This window comes from Camellia sinensis, chromosome 10 (genome assembly GCF_055761805.1).
Source record: "Camellia sinensis isolate YWXY chromosome 10, ASM5576180v1, whole genome shotgun sequence".
NCBI classification, from domain to species: domain Eukaryota; kingdom Viridiplantae; phylum Streptophyta; class Magnoliopsida; order Ericales; family Theaceae; genus Camellia; species Camellia sinensis.
Window position 1 is genome coordinate 3,639,854 of NC_138970.1, and position 16,647 is coordinate 3,656,500.

Genomic DNA, 16,647 nt, shown 5'->3' on the forward strand with positions numbered 1-16,647 from the left:
AGCAAAAATCAGAGTCCATTGGGACTAGGTTTGTGTTGGCTATAAAAGAGAGGCACCCTCATAGGTTTAAGGTACGCTTTTTGTATTCCAAATAGTGAGTTAAGCAATTTTGCTATCTTTGAGAGATAACTGACTTGATCGTCGGAGTGCCCCCGAGTGGACGAACCACCACCGGAAACTCTTTTTCTTTTTGACAGGTCGTTCGGGCTTAATCTATTCTGTCAGTACTCTCCAGTTAAATACTAGTTTGGCAGTGTAGTCAAAAATTCACTCACATGATCGATAATAATCAAATTCATAGAGAGTAATACTTTCTCTCTCTCAAAATAATAATTATTTTTGGAAAGTCTAATATTTTTTAGTAGTATAATTATTACATTTTAAAAATATTAATTTTTCAAAATTATCCTTTGATAGTACATTTTTTTTGAAACTATCAATTGTTATAATTGTGCTTTTTGTGTTGTTAATAAATTTAAAAGAATGGTAAAATAGAAAATTTATATTATTTTAGTACTTAATTTTTGAAAATTGACTAATATTTTAGAACAATAAAAAATAAAATAGGGAACTAATATTTTGAGACGGATAGAGTATATACAAATCGAACTTTTGTATATAATTTTTATGGAAAATGATATATTTTTTTATAATTTTTTCATTTCAAACTAAAACATTTCTTATTGTAGCTTGTAACCTTTTCAAAATACAAATACTAAATGGTTTCCTTAAATCATTATTTAATATTAAGATTATATAAACAATGGAAATATTTTTTTTCCTAAATTCAAATTGATAAAAGTTGTCATATTTTTCAATTTTCTATCTTTATCTTATGTTTCAAGAACATTTATTAGGCATACCCTCTTAAAAGTGCTACTGCCCATTGTTCTTGTTGAATCTTGTGTATAAAAATTCTATTAAAAAAAAAAAATTAAAAAGGGTAAATTACATTTACCTTCCCTGAGGTTTCTGACAAATACAGGGACCTCCTCTGTAGTTTGAATAATTACAATAACCTCCCCTACTTTACCTGACAATGTCAAGATTCCCCCTTTTGTTGACTTTCGTTTATTTATTTCACAGAAAAAGTTGATGTCATTAAAGCTAAACATTAAAATGTCTATAATGCCCTCAAGTGTCCTCAACCCATCTATGTCCGGAACAGTGTATTTTTTGAGAAAATGGTGGGTAGTTTCCTTTGCCTTCATTTTGTGACTGCTAACTCCATTACCATCTCTCTCTCTCTCTCTCTCTCTCTCTCTCATAAATCTTCAAAAATGTCTCCTCAAATCCGAATAGGTGGTCATGAAGGCTACCATTCCTCATCAAATCACACACAATTATCCTCTCTTGGCCTTTTAGAGGAGTAGTAGCAATACAATACCCTCTCAAAGCCACGAGATTCACATGTCGAACGCTCGTAATGACCTCAACCTCGTGGGCGAAAACCGCATCACCTCCCACCGAGCAATTCTTGAACCGCTTTAACGCAACTTCAGAGCCATCCGGCAATACCCCTTTGTATACATTCCCATACCCACTTCTCCCAATTATGTTCAACCTAGAGAAATTCTTTGTTGCTTCCCTAATTTCATCAAATGTGTACCTAACTAAAGTAGTACTTTCATTGATTGAATTCATTCCAAAAGCTAAATTAGTTTCTCTCTCATGATCAACCTTACTTCTCTCCCTAATTTTCTCGCATTTTCGCCGTAAAATCCAAAACCTACCACAACCCAGAAACAAAACAAACCCACAACCTATCACAACTACACAAATCACAATTGTTCTAACTTTACCATTCGAATTGCTCAAATCAGAAACATCAAAACCAAACAGACAATTGGCAGTACCTTCATCAGTTGGGCTGAAACGATTAATAAACGTCGCGGCGTAAATCGAAGGGTACGCCATGCAATCAGAGAGGTTTCCAATTGATCGGCCGTTCAAATTCGAAGGCTGGAGGCTCGAGAGACTGGTGGTGCAAGAAGCGCACGGTAAACCGTTACCAAGAGATTGATTACACGCCTTTACGGCATCGTCTAACGCCGATTTCGAGACATTGCCTTCGAATTCATCACGAGTAGTGATGTTCATACAACCCTCGGCAATCCAGGAGGTCTGGAAATCACAGATTTTGTGAATATCATTGAAATTGGGGAAGAAATCGTTAATTAGGGTTTGGTATGAAACCCAACAAGACTTGGCGGAGTCAATCGGAGGAAGAAAATTGTTAGTGGTTTGGAGATAATCGGACTGAACAAGTCGGAGACCGGCCTTGATGTAGTGACAAGAGACGGAATCGGAGTCGAGTTTTGGACGATTTGAGGATTGAATGAGTCGGCAAAGGACGTCAAAATCGAGAGGACATGATGAGGTCGTGGCGTGGAGGTGGCGGGCGGTGGAGGCGGAGGCGGAGGAGGAGGAGGAGAGAGGTGGAGTTGTAGAGAGAGAAAAAGAAAGAAGATGAGGGACATCTGGGGAGTGATTTAGAGAATTTAGATTACACTACTATTGCAATTCGAAACCAGAGTGAAGTTGGGAATGGGAGATGAGATGAGATGAGAGAGAACAAAAAAATTAAAATTAAAATTAAAATTAAAATTAAAAACAAAATTGAATACTATAATCAAAGGGTATTTTTGTCTTTTCACGCTCAAATAAAAGGGTAATATGGTCATTTTGTATACAAAAGTAACGTCGTTTATGAATAATTGACCGTTTGGGGGAATCTATACAATGTCAGGTAAAGTAAGAGAAGTTAGTGTAATTATTAAAACTATAAGGAAGGTCCCTGTATTTGTCAAAAATTTCAAGAGGTGTAAATATAATTTTCCCAATTAAAAATAATCATAATTTAGCACTATTATCAAACAATAAAAAAATGTCAGAGCAATTATGGACATCGTACTGCCTTTTTTGCATTATAGAGGTAAATAAGACACACTACGACAATGAATTACAAATTCGTAGGACCCCTAGCTATGGAAACTTTATTTAGGATCTTCTCAGTCCTATTCTAATTTTTTAAGCATTCATTCTAATACAAAATGACAAGATATTTTATGATTGTTTTTTAAGATAATGTTAGAAATATTAAATTTTTCATTAAATAAATGGTTAAATGTGTTATATAGATGTAAGGTCTATAATTTTGTGGATCTCATACCCATATAAAATATTTTATCATTTATTTGATAAAAAATCTTGAACCTATAACATTCTTTTTTTTTATTTAAATCATTTATTGTTGTACTTTATAATTATAAGCATATCACAATTACAACAATTTGAATGCATTTTATGTATTCAAATTATATTTATAAATCACTTTTTAAGTCGAATAGTTGATCCTAAAAATATAAAGATGTGACACTAGTATTATTAAAATCATAAATCATATGATAAGTAATTTTACTTTATTATTATTATTATTGGCTACTGTACGTGTGTCCATGTCTGGCCTTAGTTTAATCTGATTTTGTTAAGTTTTCTTGTAGCTGTAGGTATGCATTTTAAGTTTATTTATGTCATTTTCTTATAGATCAAGTATTTTTTTATGAAATTAAATACTTTTTTTTTCTTTGTCCAAAAAAGAAAAAGAAAAAAAGAGCATATTACATAAAAATGATGTTTGGCAGGACATTAACCATTTTGCCTTTTGAAAAGGGGACGACTAAGTAAACACACCATTTATTTTGCGCAGCGTTGCTGGGTGGGTCGGTAGGTGGGCCCACATATTATTGAGCATCTAGCACAGCCCATGGGTTTGGGTCTTTGGGCCCATTTGTCCGATGGAGACTTCTTTGTTTCTAGCTTGACCGTCACATCACTTTCAATCGGATAATCTTACTTTACAATTTTTTAATATTAATAATTTACAAATATAAAATTTATACATAAAATACATGATGAATTGTTAATATTTTTAAATAATAAAAAATACAATAAATCAGATCATTTTATATCTCATTATTTATTTTATATATTATTAGAATTTTCACTATTTTATATTATGGTAAAATATTTTTTGCATTCGTTATTGTAATTTGTAATGAATATTTTTAAATAAAAAACCTAATACTAAAAAAATATTATACACGAATTGAAATAAAACGATTATTAAAAATCAATCATATATAACATTTTAGACCTGACTCATCTGATTCGTAATCTAAATTAAAAGGTGATGGGAAATCTCGAAATGTGTTAAAAGCCAAAATTGGCTTTTAATTAGCTTTCAAAGTGCCCCATAATTATAAATGTAATGAAATTGAAACTAATTAGATCTCTCGATCAAACTATATAGAACAACGGAATAATTTACCGATAATATAATCTAAAGACAGGGAAAGCAAAACCAGAGGTCAGTAATGGAAGACATAGACATTGTACTCCACCACAGCATCACCACTAGTCATGTTAAGCCAAACAGTGTCGGCATGAGCATACCCTCTCGCAAATCGGAACACTCCACTCCCTCCGACCACCGGCAATTCTCTCACATTCGATAACACGAGATTCCGGCCCAAAATACTAAGAGTGCTTCCATTGTACTTCCCTACTGTGAAAGCAAAGTTCATAACCATTAACAAACCAAACTCATTCTGTGCTGCAAAGGCATAGATTCCCTGTGCTCTTCCCACTTCTTCCGAGCTCAGTTTCGGCTTTAATGTCAATGGGTCGTCGATCATTACCACCGCCCCGAACGCGGTTGATGAATTGTTTGTCATGGCTGCCTGTGCAACTCTGACTGCCGTAGGGTTTTTGCCGGAGACGATGTCATGGAAGTAGAAGTGGAGGTGGCTCAACTTCTCTTTTTTGAGCCCTAGTTTTTTCTGAGAGAGTTTTCTTGAGAATTCTTGAGATTTTGTGGCTATGAGGATGGAGAAGAAGAAGATGGTGAAGATGGTGGAGGTGTGAGTTGGGGTGGTTTTGGCCATGGGGGGTAATAAAGAGGAAAAGAGGTGAGGACCAAATGGTATTTGGTTGGATGTTGCTTTATATAAATCACCAAATACAAACTAATAATAGTGAAATTTTCTCAGTTAGCCAATTGGTGATAGTTGGTGAGAGTTATACGAAATAAAACCCTCATAACAAGTTATTATGAGTTTTTGGTCAGACCTACTATCTATACTTTGAAAAGTTATGACTTGGATCATTATTGTCACGACTCGCTCTCGGTATTCAAGGGTTAAGTATCGTAATGATCAGTAATTGAAATTATTTATGGTCAATTCATAAACAAATTAATAAACGCAAGCGGAAGAAATATTTGAAGTATTGGTACCAAAATAATCATTGGAGCTTCTATTTTGATTACAAAATATATTAACCAAAAAGGCCGATATTTACATATAAAAAAGTGCTATGTATGTCTATTCCGCAGTCTCGCATCTAAGACTTTCCAGAAGTTATTTCAGAATTGCATGTTTCCTGAAAATTGGTAAACAACTATAAGCACATGACAGAGTGAGAAATATTATACCAAGAGTATAAGGGCACGAAATAACCATGGATAATTATGTAGCCAAAACATTTACATAAACAAATCATTTAAGTAGCAGAAATCATTTAAGTAGCAGAAATTGAAATACAGATATTATATAAAAAGATAACTATGATCACGGTACAGAACAGAACAGAACAGAACAGAGGTCACAGAAGTGACAGTCAGAACAGAGGTACAGATTCAAGAAGTGGCTCGTACGGATTCTAGAGGTGGCTCCCACAATAGTGTAGCACTTAGTTCTGCACAGCACTTTGGTCCGCACAGAACAGAGGTACGGATTCAAGAGGTGGCTCGTACGGATTCTAGAGGTGGCTCCCACAATAGTGTAGCACTTAGCTCCGCACAGTACTTTGTTCCACACAGAACAGAGGTCAATGGATCAGAGGACCACAAAGTAACCAAACAGAGATCAGTAGTTATTTAAGTCCCCCAAGGCGTGGAACTCCCGTGGTGGTACTTACAAAACATAATTTTATATAAGGTCATAGCCAAATATTCTTTAAAATATAAACAGACATATTCATGGATTTCCTTTTAAGGAAATAGGGTTCAGAAGATAAACCACGTAACTGAAACTTTTATAAAACATAACTTTTATTAAAAACATAACTTGTATAAAACAGATTTTGGTAAGTTAAAACATACGTAAAATACATTTTAATAACTTAAAATATGATATAACTTACCTTAACTTTAATACCTTACTCTTCTTTTCCACTATTAAAAACCCTTTCTACTTTTTTTCTTCCGTCTCTCATTTCTTTCTTTCCTTTCCTTCTCTCTTTCTTTTCCTTTCTTCTTTTCTCTCTTTCACAGATTGAGCAACTTCTCCCTATAAATAGTGAGATGAGACCACCCATCAGCTAACACGTGGCCGATTCAAATCCCTCCCCAGATTGTTTCTGATTCACTCCGAGATTCATACTTATCTTAAGAAATAATTAAGATAATTACATTTTTACTTAAATTTTTAATATAATTAAATAAATAATTTAGTTTCTAATTAAATTACACTTTATCATATACTAATAGAAAGTTAATTATTTATTTTAGTACCACACCTATTATTATTATTATTTATATTTTGACCTCTAAACTTTTAATAATTATATATATTTTTTTGATCGGCAAAAAGAAGTCTTTATTGATGAAATATAAGAAGAATTACATCAATAAAGAGGAGCTTGGAGCTTAAACAAGCTCCAACCTCCAAGTTGGTGAGAAACCAACAAAGCAAAAAACCAGAAAATCAAAAAATCAGCTAAGGGAAATTGCAGTCCAAAGCAACCCAAAATCCATACGCAAACATCTGGTGAAAAGTAAAGAACCAATACTCCAGCTAAGGGAAATTGCAGTCCAAAGCAACCCCGAACTCCAAAAGCAGACATCTGAACTTGAGGCTCCAATCCACACTACCACAGCTGAGAAACTAGACCAATCCCCATACAAACCATCGCAAACCATCAGTCTTGATGTTTGCTTTCAACCAGAGAAGAAACTAGCACAGATCAATCATTCTGCAAACTACACTCCAACCAGAGAAGAAACCTGCATTAACCTGCATTGCCTTTGAACAACACTCCTTGAATTTCCATGAGCAATACTGCAGCCCTATAGTCATTCTGCAAACTCAGAAAAAAAACTCATTCTGCAACACTCCTTTTAATAATTATATTATTTTACAAAATTATGCATAATAATATATAATAAATTATATATTTTCCGAACTGAGATTAAATAATATCAGTATAAATTCTATAGCATAATTAAATCTCAGTTCGGAAAATATATAATTTATTATATATTATTATGCATAATTTTGTAAAATAATATAATTATTAAAAGTTTAGGGGTCAAAATATAAATAATAATAATACAGATAATATTAATAATAATAATAATAATTGGTGTGGTACTAAAATAAATAATTAACTTTCTATTGGTATATGATAAAGTGTAATTTAATTAGAAACTAAATTATTTATATAATTATATTAAAAATTTAGGTAAAAATATAATTATCTTAATTATTTTCTTAAGATAAGTATGAATCTCAGAGTGAATCAGAAACAATCTGTGGAGGGATTTGAATCGCCCACGTGTTGGCTGATGGGTGGTCTCATCTCACTATTTATAGGGAGAAGTTGCTCAATCTGTGGAAGAGAGAAGAAGAAAGGAAAAGAAAGAGAGAAGGAAAGAAAAGAAAGAAAAGAGAGAAGGAATAAAAAAATAATGAAAGTAGAAAGGGTCTTTAATAGTGGAAAAGAAGAGTAAGGTATAAGGTATTAAAGTTAAGGTAAGTTATATTATATCTTGAGTCACCAAAATGTATTTTACGTATGTTTTAATTTACCAAAATCTGTTTTATACAAGTTATGTTTTTAATAAAAGTTATGTTTTATAAAGGTTTCAGTTACGTGGTTTATCTTCTGAACCTTATTTCCTTAAAAGGAAACCCATGGATATGCCTGTTTATATTTTAAAGAATATGTGACTTGACCTTATATAAAATTATGTTTTGTAAGTACCACCACGAGAGTCCCACGTCCTGGGGGACTTAAATAACCACTGGCCTCTGTTTGGTTACTTTGTGGTCCTCTGATCTATTGACATCTGTTTTGTGCGGACCAAAGTGCTGTGAGGAACTAAGTGCTACACTATAGTGGGAGCCACCTCTAGAATCTGTACGAGCCACCTCTTGAATCCGTACCTCTGTTCTGTGCGGACCAAAGTGCTGTGCGGAACTAAGTGCTATACTATTGTGGGAGCCACCTCTAGAATCCGTACCTCTGTTCTGTGCGGACAAAAGTGCTGTGCAGAACTAAGTGCTATACTATTGTGGGAGCCACCTCTAGAATCCGTACGAGCCACCTCTTGAATCTGTACCTCTGTTCTGACTGTCACTTCTGTAACCTCTGTTCTGTACCGTGGTTATAGTTATCTATTTATATAATATTTGTATTTCAATTTCTGTTACTTAAATGATTTCTGCTACTCAAATGATTTGTTTATGTAAATGTTTTGGCTACATAATTATCCATGGTTATTTCGTGCCCTTATACTCTTGGTATAATATTTCTCACTCTGTCATGAGCTTATAGTTGTTTACCAATTTTCAAGAAACATGCAATTCTGAAATAGTTTCTTGAAAGTCTTAGATGCGAGGCTGCGGAATAGACATACATAGCACTTTTTTATATGTCAATATCGGTCTTTTTGGTCAATATATTTTGTAATCAAAATAGAAGATCCACTGATTATTTTAGTACCAATACCTCAAATATTTCTTCCGCTTGCGTTTATTAATTTGTTTATGAATTGGCCGTAGGTAACTTCAGTTACTGGTCATCACGATACAGAATAATTAAAAATCTGGGTTGTTACAATCTTCCCCCCTTTTAAAATTTTGTTCTCGAAATTTGTCATATGTAAGCTATTCGCTGCGCACTCTGATAAATAAATATATATTAGATGATTAATTTGATAGAAAAGAATACCTCAAAAAAAAAATTTTTTACCAAAAATAACTCACGGTCTAGTTGTCAAAAATTGGTTTGGGCCAAAATGAGAAATAAGGAGCGACTTTAAAAATTTTTTACTCGTTTTGTTTACGATAAAAATAAATAAAAAATAAAAAAAATGAGAATACAATGACAGAATTATATTCAAGAATTAAAAACAATTTGAGATAAACTTTTCATTGATGGGAAATAGTTTCAAAATTAGTATCTTTATAATTTGAACCCACTTTAAAGAACATCAAAATAATGTTTTTTTTGAATACTGAACTGAAAATTATATGTATTTAATTATATTATAATTTTGGTAAGTGCTTGAGCCCGACATCCTTTTGTTCTTGTTCTGCTTTTACTATAACAAATATAAACTATATCGAATATTCTTCACAAGGTATGCATACTAAAAAGAAATTTATTATATATATATATATATATAATCATATAAAATTATAATATAATTAAATCGACTAACAAAATATAATATTTTGGTACTAATTACCCACTATCTCACATCTTAAACGTGCGCGTGTCCTATGCTCCAATGATGATTTTTTTTTTTTTTTTTTTTTAAACCATTGCTCTGATACCATTTGTCATGACCCGCTCCCCGTACCCAAGGGTTAAGCATCGTGATGGCCAATAACTGAAGTTACCTACGGCCAATTCATAAACAAATTAATAAACGCAAGCGGAAGAAATATTTGAGGTATTGGTACCAAAATAATCAGTGGAGCTTCTATTTTGATTACAAAATATATTGACCAAAAAGGCCGATATTTACATATAAAAAAGTGTTATGTATGTCTATTTCGCAGTCTCACATCTAAGACTTTCCAGAAGCTATTTCAGAATTGCATGTTTCCTGAAAATTGGTAAACAACTATAAGCACATGACAGAGTGAGAAATATTATACCAAGAGTATAAGGGCACGAAATAACCATGGATAATTATGTAGCCAAAACATTTACATAAACAAATCATTTGAGTAGCAGAAATTGAAATACAGATATTAAATAAATAGATAACGATAACCACGGTACAGAACAGAATAGAACAGAGGTCACAGAAGTGACAGTCAGAACAGAGGTACGAATTCAAGAGGTGGCTCGTACAGATTCTAGAGGTGGCTCTCACAATAGTGTAGCACTTAGTTCTGCACAGCACTTTGGTCCGCACAGAATAGAGGTACGGATTCAAGAGGTGGCTCGTACGGATTCTAGAGGTGGCTCCCACAATAGTGTAGCACTTAGCTCCGCATAGCACTTTGCTCCGCACAGAACAGAGGTCAATGGATCAAAGTACCACAAAGTAACTAAACAGAAGCCAATGGTTATTTAAGTCCTCTAAGGCGTGGAACTCTCGTGGTGGTACTTACAAAACATAATTTTATATAAGGTCATAGCCAAATATTCTTTAAAATATAAACAGACATTTTCATGAGTTTCCTTTTAAGAAAATAGGGTTCAGAAGATAAACCACGTAATTGAAACCTTTATAAAACATAATTTTTATTAAAAACATAACTTGTATAAAACAGATTTTGGTAAGTTAAAACATACGTAAAATACATTTTGACAACTTAAAATATAATATAAGTCAGCTTAACTTTAATACCTTACTCTTCTTTTCCACTATTAAAGAATCTTTCTACTTCCATTATTTTTTTCTTCCTTCTCTCATTTCTTTCTTTCCTTTCCTTCTCTCTTTCTTTTCCTTTCTTTTTTTCTCTCTTTCACAGATTGAGCAACTTCTCCCTATAAATAGTGAGATGAGACCACCCATCAGCCAACACGTGGCCGATTCAAATCCCTCCCTAGATTGTTTCTGATTCACTCCGAGATTCATACTTATCTTAAGAAATAATGAAGATAATTATATTTTTACTTAAATTTTTAATATAATTATATAAATAATTTAGTTTCTAATTAAATTACACTTTATCATATACTAATAGAAAGTTAATTATTTATTTTAGCACCATACCTATTATTATTATTATTATTATTATTATTATCTATATTATTATTATTTATATTTTGACCCATAAAATTTTAATAATTATATTATTTTACAAAATTATGCATAATAATGTATAATAAATTATATATTTTCCGAACTCTGATGAAATAATATTAGTATAAATTCTACAGAATAATTAAAAATCTGAGTTGTTACAATTATGGTTAGATCAATGTCTTAAAATTCTATTTTTCATTGTTCATCAAGACAATTCAAGGCGTAAGATTGCTATTACTTGGTATATGCGCGCATTTAGAGATTAATCATGACAAAGGCCTGTTTGGTACATCTTTTTTTTCAGTTTATTTTAACTTTCAGTTTAATTTAAATTATTTTGATGCGTTTAGTTTAACTTCACAATGCAACTTATAACTTTTTGTAAGTCAGAAATCAACTTATTCTTTGAGTGAGGCAGGATAAGCTTAATTTATAAGTCAGAAATCAGTTTATGTTCATAGTTATAAACTATAAGCTGTTAAGGTATAAGCTATAAGTACTTTCTCATAACTCTACCAAACAGGGCCAAAGACTCACATATTTTTTTGAAAATAAACGAAATTTAGAATAAATTATATTGATAGCTCTTGTATTTTATTCATTGTGTCATTTTAGTATATGTAATTTCAATTAATTCGATTTTAACCTTTAATTTTAAATTCTATTTTAATTTGATCTAAATGATAACGCCAATTATGTTTTTGGAAGAAAATAGTCACTAGTTGGTTAAGATTAACTTACTAAGTTGAATAAGTTTATAATTTACTTATAAAAGTATGATATATGTCACTTATGTGCACATTTTTCATCAAAAAATACTAACAATTGTAATTAATTTGACCAAATTGAGACAAAATTATAAATTCAAAGTATAAAATGAATCAATTAAAATTATATTGACTAAAATGGTAAAAAGACTGAAATACATGGACTATTAGCATAATTTATCCTAAAATTTATAAATTAACATGAAGTAATGAAACTTTAATTGGTACTAATTAGAATAGTATGATAAAATCGACGTAAATAGTTAAGAAAAAAATTGTGAATTTATTAATTTATTTTTAAAATAATATAATTTGATGTGTTCAATAAAAATGTTTTGAACCATCAATTTTGAACCCTCAAACCAATCACAAGTGATGTGTCTAAGTCACATTATTTGAGAATCTCACTAAACATAAAAACTATCCGATTAATATTTGTGGTAGGAGTTAATTTTTTTTTTTTTTTGATCGACAAAGATAAATCTTTATTGATGAAACATACAAAGAGCAATATTACATCAATAAAGAGGAGCTTGGTGCTAAAAAGCACCAAGCGCCAGCTGGTGAGGAACCAACAAGAGAGAACAAGAAAAGAAGCAAGTTAACAGAAAGACTAAACTAAAAGGACCAAAGGACCAACTGGTATACACAGCTGTTAAGAGCCAAAACCTATGCACCAAAGCAGAATACCAAAAAAAAAACAAAACAACACAGAGCTGCAGCCTTCCAACCCAAACCAGATTCAAGGTGAATTAGCCCCCAGGAACACACTCTACTGCACAGACACTGCACAGACCACCCTCCTCTATACAGATCAAGAAATCAGTCCTCTGTACATACTGCTGAATCTCCTCTGGATCATCCTCCCCTGTTAATTCTGAGAGCATACCATGACCTGTTTGAATGAAGGCAGAGTTCAGACCAAATGCCCAGCAGATAAAATCAGACTACACCTCTTGCCATCAGCAGACTATGCTAAACTGAGCAGAAACCAGACCATCCCAAGACAGACGCATCCCAGCACATCAAGTTCATCACAACACTGCTACAGGAACAAAACTACTTACAGCAGTCCCATTTAGCTCATACTATACCAGCTTAAATCCAACAGGTCAGAGGCCTCCTGAACACATAGCCATCTCCTCAACAGGTCCAGGACTCATACACAACACTTATTCAAAACCTTCTTCAGCAGAGCAGACAAAACTATCATCGCTTAACAACTCATACACAGCACTTATGCAACACCATCACTTAACTACACACCATACAGACTTGACTCAGATTGTATATAATGTCATGCACCGAATAATTAACCCCCTTTAAAGCTGAGGAAGTCCACAACGCTACTCTCACCTTTATTAGCTCTGCCAAAGCAGTCCACTCCGGTTGCACCTTGTTAAATACACAGTCGTTTCTGCTCCTCCACACTGACCACATTACTGCTACCGGCAGTGTTTTCCAAACTATTAGCATCTTCTTCTTCATTTTTATCTCTGGCCATGACAGCAATAAACCCTCCACTGATCCAGGGCTAACCCATTTGTAGTTCCACCAGTTCACCAAGTTGGCCCACAATTTCCAGGTGAAATGGCAGTGAATAAACACATGATTAACAGTCTCCACCTCAGATTTACAAAACACACAGAGAGAAGAAGCGTTTGGGCTCAACACTCCAACTTTTTGCAACAATTCATAACACTTTACCCTTCCTCTCCACGCTAACCAACTCAAGAATTGAGCTTTAGGAGGGGCTAAATTGATCCAAATACACCTAGTTACTGCAATATCTACCCCTTGACTTGCTTCCATCCACTTCCACACTGATGCCACGGTGAACTCTTCAGACGGGTGAGCTGCCCAGGAACAAGAATCTACCATCTCTTCATTGATCCTAGGCGCATTTTGCAGGAAATCATTTAGTTTCTGCACTTCCTCCTCTTCCCATGCTAGGAGGGGACGTCTGAAGACCAGGTTCCAATCTGAGTCTGACACTCTTCTATGAACAAAATCTACCAGCTGTCCATCTTTCTCAACTGATAATGCGAATAATCTGGGAAAAGACACACTCAGATTTTGATTGTGGCACCACTTATCAAACCAAAAATGTATCCTTCTGCCGTTTCCAACAACTATCTTAAAATTTTGCCAAAAAAATTCCCGCAGAGCAATGTTAACTTCAGCCACTGATATTATGCCTCTCCACGTATACGACAGTCCCACTGAACTAATAAATAAGGGGCACCACCTGCCACCCACACCACCATACTTACTACAAATCACTTTTTTCCACAAGGCTGCCTCCTCATTTCCATACCTCCACCACCATTTAACTAACAGACACTCATTAACCTGGCCTAGGTTTCTTACCCCTAGCCCACCCTTGTTTTTGTTTACACATATCTCTTTCCAGCTAATTAGGTGCAGTTTCCTCCTAGTTTCCGACCCTCCCCAAAGAAAGTTAGCTTGAATTTTGTGGAGTACTTTTGCAATGCCCACCGGCAACTTGAAGATGGATAAGAAATAAACTGGCAAGCTTGACAAAACGGACTTGATCAACGTTAATCTCCCAGCGAACGATAGATACCTCCTCTTCCAAGCAGCTAACTTGCTCTTAAACTTGTCTATTACAGGTTTCCAAGCAGCCTTTCTCCTTGGGTTTGTTCCTAATGGCAACCCCAGATAACTCATTGGCAACTTTTGACTTAGGCAATTTAGTTTCTTTGCGAAGACCTGGACAATATCATCCTGAACGCCTACCCCACACACCTTGCTTTTGTGGAAATTTATTTTGAGCCCAGACATCACCTCAAAGCACCTTAGAATTCTTTTCACGACTACAACTTCCTCCCACTCAGCTTCACAAAAAATGATGGTGTCATCGGCAAACTGCAGATGCGTAATTTTCAACTCAGATGGGCCAGCAGACACTCCTCTTATCAATCCCACTTCCTTAGCTCTTTCTAAAAGAATGTTCAAACCCTCCGCTACAATATTGAAAAGGAACGGAGAAAGCGGATCTCCTTGCCTAAGGCCTTTCATGGGGGAGAACTCAGAAGTAGGTGACCCATTAACTAGCACTGAAATTCGAGCTGTGGATATGCAGGTCTTTATCCACCCCACCCATTTCTCTCCAAACCCGAAATTTTTCATCATCGAGTACAAGAACTCCCAATTTACAGAGTCATATGCTTTTTCAAAATCCAACTTTAGGATTAGCCCTTTCTTCTTCGACCTTTTCCACCAATCCACCACTTCATTGGCAATCAGAACCCCATCTATAATATGTCTACCTCTCAAAAAGGCAGTTTGCACTTCACTAATAATGTTGGGCATCACTCTCCTAAGCCTTTTTGACAAGATTTTAGCGACTATTTTGTATATGGAGCTAATCAAACTTATGGGCCTATAATCTCCCAACCCCACAGGGTTTTCCTTCTTAGGAATCAAAGTAATGAATGAGCTATTTATTCCTTTGGCTAGCTTCCCGTTAGCATGAAACTCCTTCATCAATTGCACAAACTCACCTTTCATGATGTTCCAACACTTTTGAATACATTGTAGATTAAAGCCATCTGGCCCCGGCGCTTTATTCCCATCACAACCTTTTATTGCTTCCCAGATTTCATCTTCCAAAAATTCTGCCTCTAATAGCTCAGCTGAGTCAGTTGAATTGATTGAGGCAAAAAAACCTGACAGCTTTGGTCTATTCTTCCATTCCTCATTGAAAAGGAGCTTGAAATGCCTTACCACTGCCCGTTTAATCATCCCAGGCTCATCCTGAATCACCCCATTCACATTAACTGAGTCTAGCAAGTTTTTCCTCTGCCTTTTGGTTGCCATTAAGTGGAAAAATCTGGTATTTCTATCCTCGTTTTCAGCCCATACCCTTCTAGATTTTTGAAGCCACAGCCAATCTTTCTTCTTGCCAAGATCCCAAACTAATTTCCTAACCTCTACCCTTCTTCTTAACTCAGCATCCAGTAAATTCCTTTCTTCAGCTATCAGATCCCACTCGTGCAGTTCCTCCTCAGCTTTTTTCAGATTCTCCTCAATGTTGCCAAAGACTTCACTATTCCACCTCTTCAGATGGACTTTCAGATGACCCAGCTTTTTCAATAATCTGAAACTAGCCCAACCACTTACCTGGTGTCCTTCCCAACAGTTCTTCACTTCTACTTTGAATTTGGGATGCAAACACCATGCATTTATAAATCGAAACGGTTTTGGGCCCCAATCCCTCTCATCCTCCATAAGAAGTATGGGACAGTGATCAGAGATACACCTAGGCAGTCCCCATTGTTTAAACTTGAACTCTTCCAGCCACCTGGGGTCGATTAAGAATCTATCTATTCTACTCCATCTATTCCCATCCATCGCATTACACCAAGTATACTGCCTACCTAGCATTTGTATATCTACCAGCTCCAATTTATCAATAAAATCATTAAAATCCTTCATCCCTCTTTCCCTTCTAGAGCATCCTTTCCTTTCACTCCTAAATCTGATTTCATTGAAGTCACCTCCTATGCACCAAGGGCTTAGGTAGGACTGATTCAGTGTTGTTAGAGCCTCCCAAAGTTTCCTTCTTTTGATTACATCATTAGGTGCATACACATTAATAATAGTACAATTAAAAGTATGATGGGCCGTACCTGCTAAGATCACAAAGCTCCTAGCACTACAGCACTCCTTGAGTTCAAAAATCTGTGGATTCCACAAGCATAGCAACCCACCTGCACTTCCATCTGCATCCACCTCCATGTACTCCAGCTCCTCCCACGGCCATAAGGACTTCGCAAAATTTTCATCTACTGAGCTTCTCTT

The 16,647-nt window shown here is 34.6% G+C and overlaps 1 protein-coding gene and 1 pseudogene across 1 annotated transcript; both read right to left on the reverse strand.

Annotated features, from left to right (window-relative positions):
• Positions 1–833: 833 nt before the first annotated feature.
• LOC114314358 (putative LRR receptor-like serine/threonine-protein kinase RKF3 pseudogene) lies at positions 834–4,165 on the reverse strand (annotated as a pseudogene).
• Positions 4,166–4,208: 43 nt separating this feature from the next.
• LOC114314340 (dirigent protein 22) lies at positions 4,209–5,097 on the reverse strand. Its single transcript, XM_028260818.2, has one exon. The coding sequence runs from the start codon at positions 4,944–4,946 to the stop codon at positions 4,371–4,373; it is 576 nt and encodes a 191-aa protein (XP_028116619.1). The 5' UTR covers positions 4,947–5,097; the 3' UTR covers positions 4,209–4,370.
• Positions 5,098–16,647: the final 11,550 nt, after the last annotated feature.